At 41.0% G+C, this 20241-nt stretch overlaps 1 protein-coding gene across 1 annotated transcript in view; it reads left to right on the forward strand.

The window, feature by feature from the left end:
- The window catches only part of MBTPS2 (membrane bound transcription factor peptidase, site 2), a 45241-nt gene extending 32762 nt beyond the window's left edge, over positions 1-12479 (forward strand). The window contains exons 7-11 of the mRNA XM_002719970.6: positions 3580-3760; positions 5936-6030; positions 6399-6594; positions 7633-7708; positions 9544-12479. Of these exons, the coding sequence (XP_002720016.1) occupies positions 3580-3760; positions 5936-6030; positions 6399-6594; positions 7633-7708; positions 9544-9766 (771 nt within the window). The 3' untranslated portion in view covers positions 9767-12479. The remainder of the gene's footprint in view (positions 1-3579; positions 3761-5935; positions 6031-6398; positions 6595-7632; positions 7709-9543) is intronic.
- The last annotated feature ends 7762 nt before the right edge of the window (positions 12480-20241 follow it).

Genomic DNA, 20241 nt, shown 5'->3' on the forward strand with positions numbered 1-20241 from the left:
GGCAGCCGAGTTGGGATTGGCGGAGGAGGACTATAAAGGAGGAGAGAGACGGCATGCACCAGGAACATCTATGGGGAACATCTAAGGGAACCCGTGCAGCCCCCGAGAGAGCCGGCCGGCGGTGTGCCACTCCCCTGCGGAAGTGGGGAATGTGGCCAGGGGGAACTGCCCTTCCACGGAGGTGGAAGGGATAGTAGCCAACCCGGGAAGAACCAGCAGCAAACCCGGGGAGGGCCGAGCAGACGAAAGCACAGCGCAGGGTCCTGTGTTGCTCCTCCACGAAGAGGGGGAGCGACAGTTCCTCAGGTGGATGTTCCCGTTAGATGTTCCTGGTGCATGTTGTCTCTCTCCTCCTTTATAGTCCTCTTCCACCAATCCCAACTCTGCTACCCACACGCCGAGTACGCTGCTCTCCTCCAATCAGGAGCAGGTCCCACAGTTTATTGGTTGAACTGGAGGCAGCTGTGTAGAAGCTGTTTCCCTTCTCAGCGCCATATTTTGGGAGAGCAGATGCATAGAATAAGTCTTAATTCCAGTAACTTAGTCCAGTCCGGGTTGCTCCCCACAGATCCCCCTTTCTTTTTATTTTTTTGGCGTTGATACGCGCCTGTCTTCGGTGCCCCGCGGCACACACTCTGCTCTGCTTGCTGGAGTTGTCCACAGGTGCTTACAAGCCCTACCAATCAGGCAAACCGAGTCCGGGTCCTCTCTTCACCATGTTGTGAGGAGGTTTTTAGGCGCTGATGTGTGCCTGAGTTCGGTGCCCTGCAGCGCATGCTCTGCTCTGCTAGAACTGCCTGCAGGTGCTTACAAGCCCTATCAATCAGGCAAACCGAATCCAAGCCTTCTCATTGCCGTATTGTGGGGAGACTTATTGGTGTTGATAACATGCCTGTCTTCGGTGACCTGCAGCCGCCCACAGGTGCTTATCGTCTTACTAATAAGGCAGACCGAATCCAAGCTCTCTCATTGCCGTGCGTGTTGTGGGGAGGCCTTATTTTTCTCTATTTCTCTATCTCCGGGCATTCCTATTTCTCCTATTTTACTTCTATCTACCAGCATTCCTATTTCTCTCATTTTACTTCTAAACTTCTGTTTCTCTTATCTTCGCGGCTTCCCGGCGCCCGCCCCGAGGCTGCTTCTCGGCGACTTCCCGGCTCTGAGCCGCTTCAGCCCGCGCTTCTCTCATCTGCGCGGCTTCCCGGCGCCCGCCCTGCGGCGGGCTCCCGGCTCTGCGCGGCTCGGCTTCGCGCGCACACTCCGCGGTCTCCATGCCCTTCGCGCCCGCACCACGGCCTTGTGCCAGCCCCGCGTTCCCTATCTATTCACGCCCCGCGCGCTCTCTGCACGTGGCGGCTTCCGCGAGTCACACAGCATAGCTTACGTTTCCGCCACCACCGGCATTCAGTCCAAGTTCCCCGGACTAACCTGGCGAATTCCAACCTGGCGGCCCACGTCTCTGCCTCTGGTTCCAGATTTTCGCCTTTTGCTCCCCGGGCTGACTTGAAGAATCCCAAGCTGGCTTACGTTTCCGCCTCGGCCTGCCCCCGCAGCTTCAATTTCCCTAACACTTTTCTCTACCCGGTATGTTTCCCTAAGTTTTCTTCCAACAATATTCCTCCCTCATTTCTCCTGGCTTCTCCCCACAGTCCGTATCCGAGTCTGTTTGTTCTAGCTTTCACTTTCGCTTTCGGCCTTAACTTCTTTCTCACAGTCCATATCCGAGTCTATGCCTAGGCTTTCAATAGCTTCTTCTGGCACCTTTTTCGTGCGGCTTTCCCCTAGGCTCTTTGCTAGTCTCTCTCTCCGGTATTTTCCACTTCTTCCCGTTTCTTCCCTCCTAAGCTTCCTATCCGAGTCACGGCACCATTATGTCGCTCCCCGTCTTCGTGGAGGAGCGACACTAAACCCTGCCTAGGCTTCATATCCGAGTCACGGCACCATTATGTCGCTCCCCCTCTTCGTGGAGGAACGACACAGGACCCTGCGCTGTTCTTTTGTCTGCTCGGCCCTCCCCGGGTTTACTGCTGGTCCTTCCCGGGTTGGCTACCATCCCTTCCACCTCCGTGGAAGGGCGGTTCCCCCTGCCACCTTCCCCACTTCCGCGGGGGAGCGGCACACCACCGGCCGGCTCTCTCGGGGGCTGCACAGGTGTTCCTCAGGTGGATGTTCCCGTTAGATGTTCCTGGTGCATGTTGTCTCTCTCCTCCTTTATAGTCCTCTTCCACCAATCCCAACTCTGCTACCCACACGCCGAGTACGCTGCTCTCCTCCAATCAGGAGCAGGTCCTACAGTTTATTGGTTGAACTGGAGGCAGCTGTGTAGAAGCTGTTTCTCCCTTCTCAGCGCCATATTGTGGGAGAGCAGATGCATAGAATAAGTCTTAATTCCAGTAACTTAGTCCAGTCCGGGTTGCTCCCCACACTCCCTCAGACAAAAATTACTATGATGGCATCAAATCTTCTATTCAGACATTGGAAAGAGGAAAATAACTTTTGTGAGCAATTGGCTTATGTATTTATTGTGCTGATGCTATTGTCTGCATATTTGGAATGGTGTTTATATAAGGATTTGTCTTACAGTTTCATTCACTGAGGATATAAGAAAGTGAAGGTAGTCTGATGATTACTTCATCAAAAAAATTAACTAGCAATTTGGGAAAAACTTGATCATTTTAAAAGGCTTTTTAAAAGATTATTTATTTAGGCCGGCGCCGCAGCTCATTAGGCTAATCCTCCGCCTTGTGGCGCCGGTACACCGGGTTCTAGTCCCAGTCGGGGTGCCGGATTCTGTCCCGGTTGCCCCTCTTCCAGGCCAGCTCTCTGCTGTGGCCAGGGAGTGCAGTGGAGGATGGCCCAGGTGCTTGGGCCCTGCACCCACATAGGGAGACCAGGAGAAGCTCCTGGCTCCTGGCTCCTGCCATCGGATCAGCGCGGTGCGCTGGCCGCGGCGGCCATTGGAGGGTGAACCAACGGCAAAGGAAGACCTTTCTGTCTGTTTCTCTCTCTCTCTCACTGCCCACTCTGCCTGTCAAAAAATAAAAAAATTAAAATTAAAAAAAAGATTATTTATTTATTTATTTGACAGAGTTAGGGAGAGAGAGAGGGAGAGAGAGAGAGAGAGCTTCCATCTGCTGATGGCCACAATAGCCAGGGCTGGGCCACACCAAATTCAGGAATCAAGAGCTTCTTCTGGGTCTCCCACGAGGGCCATCTTCTGCTGTTTTTCCCAGGCCATTAGCAGAGAGCTGGATTGGAAGTGGAGCATGAACCAATGCCCATATGGGATGCTGGTGTCACCAGCCCCAAAACTTGATCATTTTAATGTTGACATTTGGCAGGTGGATTTGTTTTTCAATTGTGCAAAACTCAAAATCTTTGAGAATTGGGGAAACAACTGTAATTAAATTTATTTTGTTAATTTTCTAGACTATATGTCTTAGATTCAGAGCTGGATTATTTTATGCACTATTCAAGATACTCCGTTTAATTCTCTCATTCCTTTTAACTTTTATTTGTTCAGGTTAATCATAGCTTATTTTCATGCATTATCTGATCTGGTTTTGCCCTCTTCCCAAGGACTCACCTGCTATTGGACCCAGAGGCCTTTTTGTGGGAGATCTTGTTACCCATCTACAGGATTGCCCTGTTACTAATGTGCAAGATTGGAATGAATGTCTAGATACCATTGCCTATGAGCCCCAGATTGGCTATTGTATAAGTGCATCAACTTTACAACAGTTAAGCTTCCCTGTTAGAGGTGTGTATGTTTCTTCAATATAATGTAATGCTTCAAACACCAAAACCTGCCTTTTGCTAATGCTTAGACTATGCCTACACTTATTTTGTTCTAACCTTTTTAAAGTAAATTAGGAAAACAATATGCCAGAACTAATAGACACTCTTCTTGGTGAAATACTAATATATAAATTTCATTTATTATACATTGTTGTTGATCTTCTAATTATGTTTGTAATATCATATGTGACTTTCAGGCTTCATGTATCTAATTCTTTCTGCTTTCAAAAAACTGTTAAATCAGCATTTAAGTTCAACCTTAACCAATTAACTGAACTCCAGTAATTGGATCCCACCTAATATAATATTATCTTTATGCGTGTATATAGATAAATAGTACTGTTTTAATTTATACTTGTAAAATGTAAAACAAAAGGTGATATGTGTATCGAGATGTAATTGTCCTTTGTCTAAGCTTATGTCAGAACAGATTAACAGTTGATGGTTAACAACCACATAGACAAAAGTCAAAGCATAAGTATTCTATATTAATATATTGTGCTTCCAACACAGGCTTGCAATAAGGAAAGGTTAAAATAAATAAAAGGAACTTGGCAAACACAAACCCCTCCTGAGAATTAGAAAAGATTCCCTTACATCTTTGTGTTGAAATATAACTTAAGCAATTCTAGTGGTTGCCATTTGGACAGTGCCATGTCCAACACTATCTGGGGTAGATATTTTATATATTTCATGTGGCAGACTTCCAGTGGAAATTATCTTGACTTCCAAAGTTATCCTTTGAAGTCAGATATGTTGCTTTGTGCAGCAAGTGACAAGGCTGAAGCAAGTTTATTCTCAGAACCTGCTGAACTTACTTTGAGTTTGTTCAGCTTTGAAACATCAACTTCCCAACTCTTTATACAAAATTTCAGGGAAAGTGTTAGAAAATATAGATTATATTCAGAGACTGTGTCTTAGGCAAAAAATACCCTGGACATTTGTCTAAGTCTATTGGTGTAAGCAAATGTGACTAATACTGGTAATTTTTCTAAAGTACTGTTTGCAGCAAAGGGAAAATAGTTAGAACTATGTTTTTAAATTCTTTCAAATTTAATCTTCCGTGTATAATCCATTTTAGGAACTTTTTTATTATAAAAATATTTCAGACAATATCAAAACAGTGTAAACAAGCTCTCATGTGTCATTCCCCCAGATTGAACAATTATTAACAATTTGCCAGTTGTTTCATCTAAGCAAGTCAGTTTTGGGGGGATTATTTTAAAGCACTTCCCAGGCATCCTATCATATCATGTATAAACTTCAGCCTGTCCTCAATAGATGATGACTCCTTAAGCATGATTTACAGTACCATCACTATCCCTTACAAAATTAATATCTCGTTAGCATTTAATCTTCCTTAATTTTTTAAAATAATTGGCTTGTTTAAGTTGGATGGTATGTCTTTGAAGTCTTTTGTCATAAGTCCCCCATTTTCTTGAACTGGATTTGTTTAATGAATACACTGAGTTTTTTATTTTCTCAAATCTCCTATATTCTCAAATTTTTTGGTTATCTCATCTTCATGACGTCACTAACATGTTCAAATGTCTCCCAATTTACTATAAACCAGTGATTAGGTCTAGATTAGATTCAGGATCCTTTTGAATCTTTAAAAAATACTTCAAGGGTAGTAAGTGGTACCGCCTATTGCATCGTATCAGAAGGCACCCAGTTTCTGGTGTTTTCCCTTTTAGTAATGTGAATATTGTTCACTGAGACAACCTGGTTATTTAAGGTTTAAATATGTACAAATGTTCTCTATTCTCAAGAGCCACTTAACATCTTCCAAACTTTTCAGAAGTAGATAGGCGCTTCTTCACTATCTACTTCAGAAAGGGCCCTGGAGTTACTATTGCAAAACGTACTCAGACCCTAGAACTCTAGCTTTATGGGTCGGTAAGTTTATATGAGGAAAACTCTCCTAGGATAAGTGCTGCTTCTTGATTTCAAATTAGGTGGATCTTTTTTTGTAATGTAAAATCAAATTGTAATGAGTAGCTGTCAGTTCTGAATTACACAGTTGCTTCCAAATTTATGTGCCATTTTACTTACTCTCTTTGTCTTAAAAGCAAAATTTTTATTGCCATTGTACTTCCGAGTAACAGATTCTAATAAACACTGTGTTTCTCTTTAGCATACAAACGGCTAGATGGTTCTACCGAATGCTGTAACAATCACAGCCTCACAGATGTGTGTTTTTCCTACAGAAATAATTTTAATAAGCGTTTGGTAAGTTGTTTCTGAGGCAGTCTGGCTTGTCTTGTAAACTCATTACAAAGTAAGCATGAGCAGCTAAAATGGAATCTGTGAAAACTCCCTTTTGCTCTATCTACTTTATATTATTTTATTAAAAATCTACATTTCAGGTGCCATATTTCATCTGTGAATCTTTAAAAATTTTTAATGGTAATACCTTATCTGGTCAAAGTGAGGTCATTGACTCTAACTTATAGTAGGTATACATAAATTGTATTTCTTTTATACGAACTTCATTCCTAGTGTACTGGGTGCTATGAAAAATATTGAATGACTGTAACTTGGATTTTTGTTTTTAATAAATCATGTTTAATATTGACTAAGTAATATTTTATTTATAGCATACATGTCTACCTGCCCGGAAAGCAATTGAAGCCACCCAAGTTTGTAGAACCAATAAAGACTGTAAGAAAAGCTCAAGTTCCAGTTTCTGTATAATACCATCTTTGGAAACTCACACTCGCTTAATAAAAGTGAAACATCCACCTCAGATAGATATGTTATATGTAGGACATCCACTGCATCTCCACTACACAGGTGTGTATTATTGTAGTAAACCCTTAGAAAATCATTAAAATTACATATATTCTTATTTGTAGAAACTCACTAAAAATCATTGCGTTAGTTTTACTTATTTTTTGCTTGATCTCTTATATAAGTATTGCTGACTTGTTCTTAAGCTTAAATGAAATTTAAGCAGTAAGAATATAATCTGAATTTATAAAGCAAGATGGAGCTGAATCCCGTGCCTGCCTATAAAGAGTGGTACATTCTTCCTACCCCACGGTTGATGCTCAAGTCAAATATATGATCCCTCATGTCTTCACTGAGAGCTTATTAAACTTATCTGAGCTCCTCAAAACAGTGACAAAAGTGGCATACCCTAGAGAATACCTGGATGCAAGGGGATGTGATTATAAAATAATTTATGTAAAACATGTGAATTTTAAATGAATATGATTTCAGAAACTCAACAAATGAAGGCTGTCCCAAATTAAAGTAATTCAGAAATGTGTACCATGGGTTCTAATTACAGAATAGTTTTTAAATGTTTTAAATGTTTTCAACAAAAACAGGATTATGGAATCCACAAATAGTAGAAAACTTTTTTTAGAAGAGACTTTAAAAATCCTCTTGTCTCCATCCTTGTTTTAACAATGAAGAAAAATACTGAGACAGAAAGAGGTTAGGTATCATAGTAGTTGGAGTAAATGTGATTTGATATTATGACACTTTAAAATAGTGAGGACTCATGATAAAAATTATAGTATTTCGTTAAGTCAGACTCTGTGTTTGGTAGTCATACTTGGTGTTATAGACAGCTTTATCTTACTCTCATCTTAAAATGTAAGTACAGACTAGTATATGAATTTTTTCATTCTACTACTTTTATTAGATGTTACAGAATAATTGAATGCTTTTATATGTGATGCAGATAACCTGCCTACATATATTTATGAAAGGCTTTCTTACTCATTTTAGAACTAGTCCGGTTTTTGACCATATGGTAAAGTTCATAATGCTGTTACTTACCTGTATGAATAACATTCCTTATTCCTTATTTTTCTTTTTTAGTGAGCATCACCAGTTTTATCCCACGTTTCAACTTTCTAAGCATAGATCTTCCAGTGGTTTTGGAAACATTTGTCAAGTATCCTTTTTTGTGTGTAAAAATGTTTTTTTTTGTGTTTGTTTTGTTTTTAAAGATTTATTTATTTGAAAGAGTTAAAGACAGAGAGGTAGAGAGAGAGGTCCTCCATTCGCTGGTTCACTCCCCAAACAGCTACAATGGCCAGATTTGGGCCAGGCCGAAGCCAGGAGCCAGGAGCTCCATCAGGGTCCCCTACATGGGTGCAAGGGCTCAGGTACCTGGGCCATCCTCTGCTGCTTTCCCAGGCACATTAGCAGGGAGCTGGATCAGAAGTGAGCAGCCAGTATACCAAAAAAAAAAAATGCTTTGAAAAGTGTATTGCTTAGAACTTGATCAGTTTAATTTGAATAGAACATTACAAGTAAGGACCTTATAAGTATCACTTAATCACTGACAACTAAAAAAGATACTTTAAAGTTGAAAGAGATCAGATTGTACACAGGAGGGACAAAGTCAGAAGAGAAAGATTGATCAGGGAGGGAGAAAAGTTAGGATATGAAAGGGAAGGAAACCTGAATATAAATTGAGAATTTAATTTACAGATTTAAAACCTTTTAGTAAGTTTATAAAGAATAAAAGCTTTGGTTACTAGGGAGGTGATGAATTCTGTCTTATCTGAGCCTTTTAATTCTAACCAAGTGGATCATGAATCATACGCGTAACCATGAATTATATTGGTCTCAAAGAGGAACGTGTAAGGAAGATAAGTTTCCGCTACTTAAAAGCATTTCACGGGACAAAATCTCATGTTGTCTATATCATATTATGTTTGCATATAAAAGATGAAAATTTTTAAAAATTCATCTGTGGAACTTTAATTAATGGAAAGTTTTGCAAGAATTCTTTATTTTTGTCACTTTGAAATATTTAAAAATTTTTTCTTCAGTGATATGTAGCAAAATGAAATGGAAAACAAATAAGCAGTTATCCCAAATAATACAATCAAGATTTTACCTTGTAGAGTTTGTAGTCCTGTCACAGAGTTGATAGTCTTACAGATAATAAACTAAAGTAGGGCTCAAAGGATAGAATCTTTGTGTTTCCTGATTGTATTTGTCAGGTTTTTGTTACTTTAACTCAAATATTTGAGCTATTTCTGAAGGAGAGTTTATTTCATCTCATGGTTTGGAGGTTCACAGTCCAAGATCGAGTGGTCTCATTAATCTGGCCTCTGAAAGAGGCTGGCAATGGTGGAGAGTATACAGAAGGATTACTGACAAGCCAGGAAGTAGAGAGAACAGCTAGGCCAAACTTGAAATACAAAACCAGCCCTCTCACAAGAACCACCTTCCAAGAGCGTACCCCCAGAGATCTAAAGACTTCGCACTAGACCCACTTCCCAGGTACCATAATTACATCAAGTCTTACCATTAATTCATCTACCATTAGCATTATCCTGTTATCCATTAACATAATAATTAAGAGTTTAAATGTCTTCATGAGTTGGGGAGCCAAATCATCTCCAAACTGTAGTGCTAATACAAAATAATACTCCGTGAGAATCAAAAAGTAATTTTCCTTTATTTCTTAATCCTTCCACCTTCCTTTCCCATGTATCATTAAAGGATTAGAAAGGCTTAGTCCCCCTGAGAGTTCATTATAGATTGGCTTAGTTTATAAGTGGTTGGCCTTTATTTTTGTAGTCTAGGTTTTTGAACTTTGAAATAATGTAAACTCGTTTATTTTAAATAGCAGAGACCAAATAAGGAATGACAAAGATTTAAAGCAGGTAAGTCAACTGTGATCTCAATTTTAGTCAGTAAAATATCTCCTGACTCAGAAATGTGGTTTCCACTCAGACCTCACGGTCAGCTCCTTAACCGATTATAATCCAGGTACCTGATTTCTCTCTCAGGAGCTCTGGCTATTGTTAATGCAGTGCCCTGCTTTGCTTTGGATGGACAGTGGATTTTAAACTCTTTCCTGGATGCCACCCTTACCTCAGTGATTGGAGACAACGATGTCAAAGATCTGATAGGATTTTTCATCTTGCTTGGTGGCAGTGTCCTTTTGGCTGCCAACGTCACTCTGGGACTCTGGATGGTTACAGCACGGTAATATGTACACTCCTTTGGCAAAATCTCTCAGTTACAGTATACACCTCTGTGGTAAGACCCACTGCCCCTCAAAATCATACTTTGTATGAAATATGAAGTATGTCCTTAAAATTCCACGTTAGCCAACAACTTTGAACTCCTCCTGCATCCAAAGTATACACACACTGCAGTAAGGGGAGGGGGGTGAGCAGAAGAACTGAAAGACACAGTCCATGACTACATTCTAGTTTTAAAGACTGAAAATACACACTTCAGATATGTGTGGGACATTTTCTAAACAAGTACAGACTCATTCATGTAATACCATTTTGTGTGACTACATATCGTTGTATAGTATAAAGGAGAACAGAATTAGGTGGAATTAATTGGATAAAATTATTGAAAAAGCCTAATTAGTCACAATTCTAAGGAGTCCAGACTTTGGCCAAGTCAAAGAGTGAGCATTTTCTTGGCCTGTATGTCTTGTTCTTTGTCTTGTTTCAAAAGTATTTTAATAGTTCATGGTGTATCATTTTATACTCTGAAAACTGAGGCCTGATTATAATTAATAAAATTCTGTAAAAGAATCTACTGACATGAAAGGGAAAATCTTTGTCAAGTGATGCCAAATAAATGAACCCTAAGTAATAGGGCCTTTGATATTATGAGACATAATGTATGTAGTGCATCTCCGCACCCTTATAAAGCAGCACCAGCCTTGACATTGGAGTGAGCTGCAGGAAGTGTCTCCTAGCAGTCATGGTTAAACCTCAGCACTAAGCCAGGTCCTCTGACAGATCTAAAGCCAGACCACAAGATCTTTAGCAGTCCTGCTTTCTATTTCCTATAGAACTTTGAAACTTGGAACCCTTCCAGGGTAGACATTTTCTTTTGTGCTACTGAGGCCATCTGGGGCCCAACTGCAGGGTTCCTGTCTTCAAGAAGCAACAAACTTAAGCCCTGAGCCATACTCTCATCACCAGCGGCTCCCATGTTACTCTGTGTCAGGTAATTAAGCACCTGGTCCTTGCTTTCCATCTCTTTCCTAAAGCTACCTCTGTGGGTCCATGAAGACATGGTAGTAGTGTAAGAAAGGCTACATATGAGCAAAAACACAGATTTTCCAGAGCTTGGGAATGAACTCTTGAGCCTGAAAGAGCCACATGTGGTTCGAGGTCTTATGTTGTGGAGATGCAGCCCTCAGAAACTGGGGAAGTCAACTGGTCAGTGTGAAGCTGTTGGTCTTAGAAGGACACGAGCATGCTGTTTCCTTGGTGAAAAATACATGTTTCTCTCACACACTCAAGAAGTAATAAAAGGCAATAATTCATTAATAATCACATATCCAATTTCTTCAGTAAGTAAGATATTCCATGTGTCACTTTTCTTGGGCCATTGAGTTGCTCTTTAAGCACTAAAATGTTTTCATCATTTTTAAGAAACTTTTTAGATTGTATTAAAAATTTTGCCGCCTTAAAGTGAAATTATATTAAGTATAATTTCGACATTTTATTAATGACTGTAGTCATCAATTAATCTTACTCACTAAAACCATGCAAATTACTGTTTTATCCAAGAAAATATGGCATTTGTTCTGTTATTAGGTAGACAGCCATTTGGGATCAAAATATATTAGCATAGTAATGCTAAGACCTGTTCAGATAGTAGAGCTTGGGAAATGCCATGAAATACCTATATAATTAATTCAATTACATGAACTAAGAAGTTTACTAAGAAAATGTTGTATATGTACAAGTCATTTTTTTAAAAAAACTGAGAAAAGATTTTAATAAAATAAATGCTATCCATTAGCTTCTTTTTATGGGTACAAAAACAAAATCAAAATGTGTTAAACACTTTGGTCTGTTGATCCATAGGGTCAGGGTTTGGGAACCACTCTACTCGCAAACTGAGCAATTAGTACCAATTGTGAAGTAGCCTCATTGTCTAAGAAAGCAAATGTTATGTGTTGTCTCTTCAGCTTGATGGTGGGCACTTCTAGAGCAAGGACCATGTATTTGTATTTGCATCCCTGGCACAGTGCATGAGACGTCATAAGTACTTAATAAATAAATGTGGTTGAATGGATGATGATTAATGTTATTTATGGATTAGAAAAGCATGTCTCTATTTAAGTAAGCTGTAAAAAGTATTATTGAATAGTTACTGTAAATATATGTTAACATAAAAAAAAACTTGGAAGATCTTTGTGTCCTTGGTGTATTATCATCTTTATAGAAAGAATCCATACGGTTTTCTATACAATAATTAGAAAAACTAATTATTTCAAGAATTTGAAGGAAGTGTTCTGTGTTGTTACTTTGTTCAACAGTAAAAGTTTATTCTCAGTGTTCCGACTCTGCATTGTTTACATTTTTTAGCAGTTTTTTAAAGTCACCTACAATCTGTAAAGAATGTATACTTTTCAGCATCTCAGCTTGAAAAGACATGCAGTTAAACTCAACCTTTTGATAATCACTCATATAGGTCTATGTGTCTTCTAACAGCAGATTGTAAACATGTGTTTCATAGATATATGGCTCTCAGTCACGTTGTCCTATGATATTTATTGAATGTCTACATACTAATGGTGCACAGGTATTTTTTTTTCTATCAATCTTTTGACTGTGTTGTAATTCATCCTTAAGCTTTAACTTGAAGATATCATAATTCCCAGCATTTGATGTTTAGCAATAAAAGAATAAATGTGTACCAGCATTTTCTGTTTATCAGCATCTAAGTGTTGTCATTTTTTGGAAAAAAAAAAAAACTTTGTGTTCCTTTTCTATAAGAATTGTTCCCATTACATATGGTAAGATCTGAGTTGGTTTTAAAAACAGCCTATAGTTTTATTCATGTAATCTGTATATGAAAGTTGTTGCAGCCTTTGGAAGTAAGACTTCTAAATAAGCTTCCTGTACTCTTGCTGCAGTTTTGGAAATGGCTGGTTTGTGGATGAAAGAAGAGGACTATCAGGTTTCATTCTGTTAATGTCTGGCAGAAGTCTTCTGTAAGATAGTTCATGTTTTTAAGAATTCTTTAAAGTGTTTTAGCGGTGACATTTGGTTCCTCTTGACCTTTTGCCCCAGGACTTCCCTTTTCTCTAGCACCAACCTCTCTCCTTCCCTCCCATTCTGTTTCTTTCTCTTTCTATCTCTGGTGCATTACTAAGGGCCAAATAATAGACTGGGAATTTAGCTCAATTCCTGATTTTGCTGTCGCATTCCTCTCCTCCTCTTTCATCCCACTACAAGGCTGAATGACTGATTATATAAACTATTTTAATAGCTTTACTGAGATATAATTGAATACCATAAAGTTCATCCCTTTAAAGTATGCAGTCTTTTTCTTTTCATGTCTAATCAAACAATAGTTTACATATGCTTAGTATGTAACCTTTTTTTCCTTTTCTGTAAACAATTAGAAATACTCATATTATTACTTTTTTTAAGATTTATTTATTTATTTGAAAAGCAGAGTTACAGAGAGAGAGGAGAGACAGAGAGTGAGATCTTCCACCTGCTGGTTCACTCTCCAAATGGCCGCAACTACTGGGGCTAGGCCAAGCTGAAGCCAGGAGCCTAGAGCTTCTTCTGGGCCTCCCATGTGGGTACAGGGGTCCAAGCACTTGGGCCATCCCCTGCTGCTTTTCCAGGCACATTAGCAAGCTGAGACTTGTGCTGCAGATGGTAGCTCAGCATGCTACACCACAACGCCCCCCACCCCCAGTGTTTTCTTCATTTTTAAAACACATTGATACAAAGTAGTTTGTAACAACTGTTCTGTAGACTAGTGACAGTCTGTTATGATGTTTTTGTCCAAACATAGTGAAATGAGAAAATAAAAATGGTGTATTGTCTTTTTTTATTATTTAAGTTATTAAGTGTATTGTTTTTAAATACAAAATATATAAGACTGCCTGCTGCCCTTTATCAAAGAGCTCCCCTGTATTTGGTATGTAGAAACACTCTTGAATTTTCCTTAGTAGTGCCTCTGGAATGGCTTCTTGTAACTGATACAAGGCTGTCGTGGGTATTTGGAGAGTAAGCCAGTGGGTGGGAACTCTTTATGTGTCTCTTCTCTCTGTCTCTCAAATAAATAAATTATTTTTTCAAAAAGTGTAAGCATTAACCAGTCCTTTAAAAAGGACCAAAAATTATAATATTTTAGCTGTTGGCTAAAGATTTTGTTTAGCGACTCCACTCAGAATAACTTGTGTTCATGAGCGTCCTCATTGATGATGACATAAGCCAACACTCAAATCTGATCTTACGGTAATGGTATCTTAGAGACACTGTAACAAACCAGTGTAAGAAAGAATTTGGGCTAGGATTGCCTTTGCAAACACCAAATTAGACAGTAGAAAGCTAGTTTGGAATATTGTATTTCAGAAAAGGCTCTTTTACATATGCATGTTAATGTATATTTTTTAATTGGAAAAGAGGTTGGATTTCCTTTTTTTTTTTAAAGTTATGTAGGGGTGGGCATTTGGTGCATCAGTTAAGATGCACTTGGGACACCTGCATCCCACATCAGCGTCTCTGTTCAAGTCCCAGTTCCAATTCTAATTTCAGTTTTCTGCTAATGTGCACCATGGGAGGCAACAGTTGATGGCCAAGTTGCTGGGTATCTGCCACCCATGTGGGAGATTGAGTTCCAGACTTTGATCTGGCCCAACCCCAGCAGTTGTGTGCATTTAGCAAGTAAAACAGGGAATGAAAGATCTCTCTGTTTTCCCCTCTCCTTCACCTCCCTTCATCTCTTTCAAATAATTTTTTAAAACATATATAATTTTTTTAAATGTGTGTTATTTTGTAAATTGCTTATCTACATTTTTGTCCATACTTCCCTGTAGTGATCATTACCTTCTTGTTTTCATTATTCAGGAATTACATTTTTACAAATAATTTACAAACATATTTGACTATACCTTAGTTTCTTTTACATGTCCCTTTCAGACTTTATTACTAGAATTCTTTTCCTTCCTTTCAATCACTTTGTCCCATCTTTTAATGGCTTCTATTTTTCTTTCTAGGTTTTATATATCAGCAAAAATCTACAATGGCAGGTAGCATTTTACCATTTGCAGAACATTCACTTCTCTTCAGGGTGCCCCATTTCTGTCATGGAAAGACTTAGGAAGAATAGGTTGGTAATGAGAAGGGTATAGAACTGTGATAGAATGAGGTAAATAATGTAATTTGTTTGGGCCTATATAGAGAAATAATTTGGGGCCAGCACTGTAGTACAGTGGGTTAGCCAGCATCCCATATCAGAATGCCAGTTCAAGTCCTGGCTGCTCCACTTCCAATCTGTCTCCCAGCTAATGCACCTGGGAAGGCAGAAGATGATGGCCCACATGCTTTGGTCCCTGCCACCCATGTGGAAGACCTGGATGGAGTTTCTGGCTCTTGGCCAGCCCCAGCTGTTGCAGCCATTTGAGGAATGAAGCAGCAGATGGAAGATTTTGTCTCTGTCTCCCTCTCTTCCTCTCTCTCTGATGCTCTGTATCTCATATAAATGCACAAATATATCTTTAAAAATTTTTAGATTTATTTATTTATTTGAAAGGCAGAGTTACAGAGAGACAGAGAGAGAGAGGTTTTCATCTGCTGGTTCACTCCCCAACTGGCCACAATGGCTGGAGATGGGCCAGGCCGAAGCGAGGAGCATGGGGCTTCTTCCAGATCTCCCGCGCAGGTGCAGGAGCCCAAAGACTTGGGCCAGCTTCTGCTGCTTTCCCCAGCACATTAGCAGAGAGCTAGATCAGAAGTGGAGCAACCAGGACTGGAACTGGTGCCCATATGGGATGCCAGCACTGCAGGTGTCGGCTTTACCCGCTATACCACAGTGCCGGCCCCTAAGAAAATTTCAAATAAGTTCTTATTAGAAAGAAATATATGCTCATAGAAAACATGTTAATAAAAATTGTGACATATTCAAAAATGGGATTTGTTATACATAAACTAATAAGCTGCTATTTAAAGTTCACAATGTATTACAAGCATTTTCTATATTGTTAATATTCTAGTGTTATTTCAATAATATCACATCACCATGATAAAAATGCCATAATTTAATCTACCCCAATTTCCAATATTGCAATCTTAAAATAACACTGTTTGAAGTATCCTTATAACTAAGCTCTTTTACATATCTATGATTCTCTTTGGATAATTCTAGAAACAGGAAAATCCTAGAGGAAATATTGCTGTCTTGAAGTGTGAACAAAGTTTTATTCAGGTTCAGCATCCTTAATCTGAAAATACAAAATCTGGAACTTTTTGAGTACCGCACCTAACCTCATGTGATAGGTGGTAGTCAAAAGCAGGCACACTGAAAAAACTGTAAAATTATCTTCAGGCTGTATGTATTAGGTGTACTCCTGTATGAGATATGAGTGAGTTTCATGTTTAAACTTGGGTCTCATTCCCAAGATAGCTTATTATGTTTATACAAGCATTCAGAAATTTGAAACATTTGAAATCAAAAACATTACTGGTCCTGAGCATTTCAGATAAGGAATGCTCATGCTGTATATACACATTGCCTTGTTGCATTTAAATTTTTTTCTGTTAATTGAGTATATACAAAATGTGTCTTATTTCAATTTGCATTTCTTTGATTAGAAAGAAAGTTGAGTATTTTAAAATGTATTGGCTAATGTGTTCTTATTGTTTGTCCATCCTTTAGCGTTTAAAAAAATCTTTAAGATATATTTATTTATTTAAAAAGCAGAGAGAGAGAGAGAGAGAGAGAGAGAGAGATCCATCTTGCATTTGCTCGTTCCTTCCCCAAATGGCTGCAACAGCCACGTCTGGGCAAGGCTGGATCCAGGAGCCAAGAACTTTATCTAGGTCTCGGACACAGGTGGCAGTGACCCAAGCACTTGGGCCATCTTCTGCAACCTTCCCAGGTGTATTAGCAGGAAGCTGGATTGGAAGCAGAGGAGCCAGAGCACAGTAACTGGCACTCCCATACAGGATGCCAGTGTTGCAAGCAGCGGCTTAACCTGCACCACGGTGCCAAGTCCCCTTTGTTGGTTTTTCATGGAGTAATCTTCTTACCGGATCCAGGAACTCCATCTGAATCTGGGTGGCAGAGCCCCAAGGACTTGACCCATCATCTGCTGCTTCCCAGGTGCATTAACAGGAAGCTGGATGAGAAGCAGAGCAGATGTGGGTATGGCTAGTGGTAGCACCACAATACCTGCCCCTGGTGATATATTTTTAAACTATTCCTGACCACAAGGTTTTATAAATATTCACATTCATTTTCTTTAAAATTTTTATTGTTTGATTTTTTTCCAACGTTAACTTTTTAGCCCACATGTAATATATTTTGAGGTTACTCTAAAGTAGGGACATAACCTTATGGTTTTTTTTTTTTCTGCAAATGATTAACCAGTTGTCACAAAGAAGCTGGTTAGTCTTAAGAGTTATTTCGTACCAGCCAAGGAGAGGCATAAGTTTACATCCTCTGGGAAGAACAAATGTAATGAGTGTGTGGAGGTAACTAGGTAGACATGAGCCTTTGTGTCTGTGAGGGGGCTGAAGAAAAATGGGAATTTCTGTGTGATGGAACCAGGAAGCAAGCCTTGGAAGCAAACCAGTATTTCCCTATCCAGAGCCTTGCCATTGTTCACTAATATGGTTGGGTGGGTCCCCTGGGTGGCGTAGGGGATTCTCCTCTGTCCTTCACCAAGGAGGCTATTATGAACTTCTGCGAGGGATTCCACACCCAGGAAGCTGTACCTGCAGTATTCCACAGAGGCTGTAGGGGAGGGGAAGAGGGCCCAAGCTCTGGAGTTTTTTTTCCAGACAAACTCCAGTCTGAATGCAGACGGGGCTTTCAGCACCTTACTGAGACGCCTGCCTGGTCTGCCAGGTGTACGTTCTTCGTTATTGCTCTTCATTAAACTTTGCTAGCATGCTCACCGCTACTCTCCATCTCTCTTCTGAGTTCTTTCTTCCTCCAAGACAACAGCCCCAAGCAACCAATTCTGGCTGCCACCTGTGGCGCCTAAGCAGGGCACTGAAGAGAACCTGTGGCGGTGAGTTCTGAGCAGCCTCATCCGGAGGATTGCTACTCTGCCTGCCTTTGGGGCACCCAAGTCTCTGCTAGTGTTGCATGGAGGCAGATGCTTGAGCACTTTCTTTGACGCTGGCCATCTTGGCTTTGCCCCGCTCTGTCTCTTTCAGCCAAAGTCTCTGTCGCACGCATGCAGGGGGAGTACCTACAGGAGGCCACAGCAATTTCCTCTTTCAACCCCTCTGCCTAGGCCCTCTTGCCTGACCAGCCTAGGGCCTGCTCACTGTCCCCTCCTGTCTCACATGTCGGGAAGTAGGGGACATCTCAAGTCTCCTTGGCCACCGTTTTAACCCAGGGTTCATTTTCACCACCACCAGACCCTACAGGGCCATGGGTTCCAACTCCCTGCTGAGTTTTTCCAGGCTAGCAAGAGCAAGCTTCCTGGCGCTTCTGACCAAAGGGTTCCCTCTTTCTTGCTTGCTAAATTATGGAAGCTTCTCCGCTTGCCTGTGTAAGATCCTTCTGCTGTGCAGTCAGGGCCAACATATTCCTTCCTAAACTGGTTAAAGCCAGAGCTCTCTGACCACTTCTTCACTCCAGGGTAGGTCCTGAGGCCTGAAAGGATAAGAGTGTGAAACTCTGCTGTACTTTCTAAAATGGTGTAAATTGTTGAGTGTTTGTGGACATCTATTTTAAGTATTTGTGTTCTCCATTTGAAATTCTCTGAAAATATTTGTGAATACATTTACGGAGCTCTGTCTTAAAATGTGGTTGGCTCGGCCGGCGCCGCAGCTCACTAGGCTAATCCTCCGCCTGCGGCACCGGCACACCGGGTTCTAGTCCTGGTCGGGGCGCCGGATTCTGTCCCGGTTGCCCCTCTTCCAGGCCAGCTCTCTGCTGTGGCCAGGGAGTGCAGTGGAGGATGGCCCAAGTGCTTGGGCCCTGCACCCCATGGGAGACCAGGAGAAGCACCTGGCTCCTGGCTTTGGATCAGCGCGGTGCGCCAGCCGCGGCGGCCATTGGAGGGTGAACCAACGGCAAAAGGAAGACCTTTCTCTCTGTCTCTCTCACTGTCCACTCTGCCTGTCAAAAAAAAAAAAAAATGTGGTTGGCTCTAGGCTCGACGATGCTGATGTCATGTGCTAATCGTTTTAATCAAGATTTTTCTGTACTATTGTAACTGACCAAAATAATGAGAATTTCATGTGTCGTGGGGAAGGTTTCAGGTGTTTTTCTGTTTCTGTTATTGCGCCTTGATTATTTGGAAGAACCGAGTCTTAAAGGAGTTAACATTATGTGTATTTTTGATGGTTAAGTGATTACCTTAATTCTTACTAGCCCTGGCCCACAGCTTTGGTTACAAGTGCTCAGGTTAAATGTATATTATCAGCCTATTTTTATTTTGACCAAATGTTTTGAAACTCTGACAAGCCTTTAGATTTAGCATTATAAACTGAGTCTTCTGACTTTGACGCTTTCAGTTGGATCCCTGGAACCCTCAAAGAGACACTCAAGTTGCTGAGGTAGTAGTTGTTTGAGTTAAATTGTGTAAAATGCATTGTAAGGTTATCAAATGATGGCAAAGTTATGTTGTGCTTATATAAAATCTAGTGTTTTATGCACCAGGGTTAGTCACTGTTATAGGACACAGTCTCAGAATTGATCCCCTGTCCCACAGCTTTTTGTATCAGATATAGTTTGGCAGGTGCTGGTCACGTGCTGCTGAGGGTAATGGGATGCATACTATCACATTCCCATTGTCTGACCAGGGCCTGGCTGACGCTGAGATAGGGAGGGAGCTACCCGCTCTTCCCCATAGCACTCCCATCCTTGCTCGAAACCCTCCTGGTCCCTTCCAGGCACCTAGGTGTCCCGGCACTAAGGGTTAACACCCCACCTCTGTGTCTGGGGCCATGCACCCATGGGGACCCTCCACCCCCGGGCAGGACAGCCATATTTCAGATGGGGAGTTACCTGGCAGCTAGGCGTTAGTTGCATGAGCAGGTGTCATTCCGGCCACAGGACCACAGACTGGCTGAAAGAAGGAAAAAATATCAAAAGGGGACTTTGGTTGCTCCCGAGCCAGCAGGCTTGCAGGTCAGAGGGGACTGACAGGCTCAATCAAGCAGCATTGAATAGCCAGGCATGGGCAGGTCCAAATACGGAGCAAGGGGAGGTCCAGCCAAAAGGGAGAAGCAGGTGAGAGCAGAGACGGTTCCCGCTGGGGCCACAGACGCCCAGCTCTGGGAGCTTTTCTCGCAAATAAACTTGCTTTCGCTCCCGCAATCTCTCGGAGTTTTCTCTTTTCATTTCTTTACTAAGCAACAAGTCCATGGACCAGGGGTTGCCACTCCCCAACCGGGACACCCGAACTGAAATTGCCTCCAGTTTGAAAAAACACTTGGGGCTGGCGTTGTGGCGTTGTGGGTTAAAGCCCTGGCCTGAAGCGCCGGCATCCCATATGGG

Source organism: Oryctolagus cuniculus, chromosome X (assembly GCF_051225735.1).
Source record: "Oryctolagus cuniculus isolate XC-2025 breed Fujian yellow rabbit chromosome X, ASM5122573v1, whole genome shotgun sequence".
NCBI classification, from domain to species: Eukaryota; Metazoa; Chordata; class Mammalia; order Lagomorpha; family Leporidae; genus Oryctolagus; species Oryctolagus cuniculus.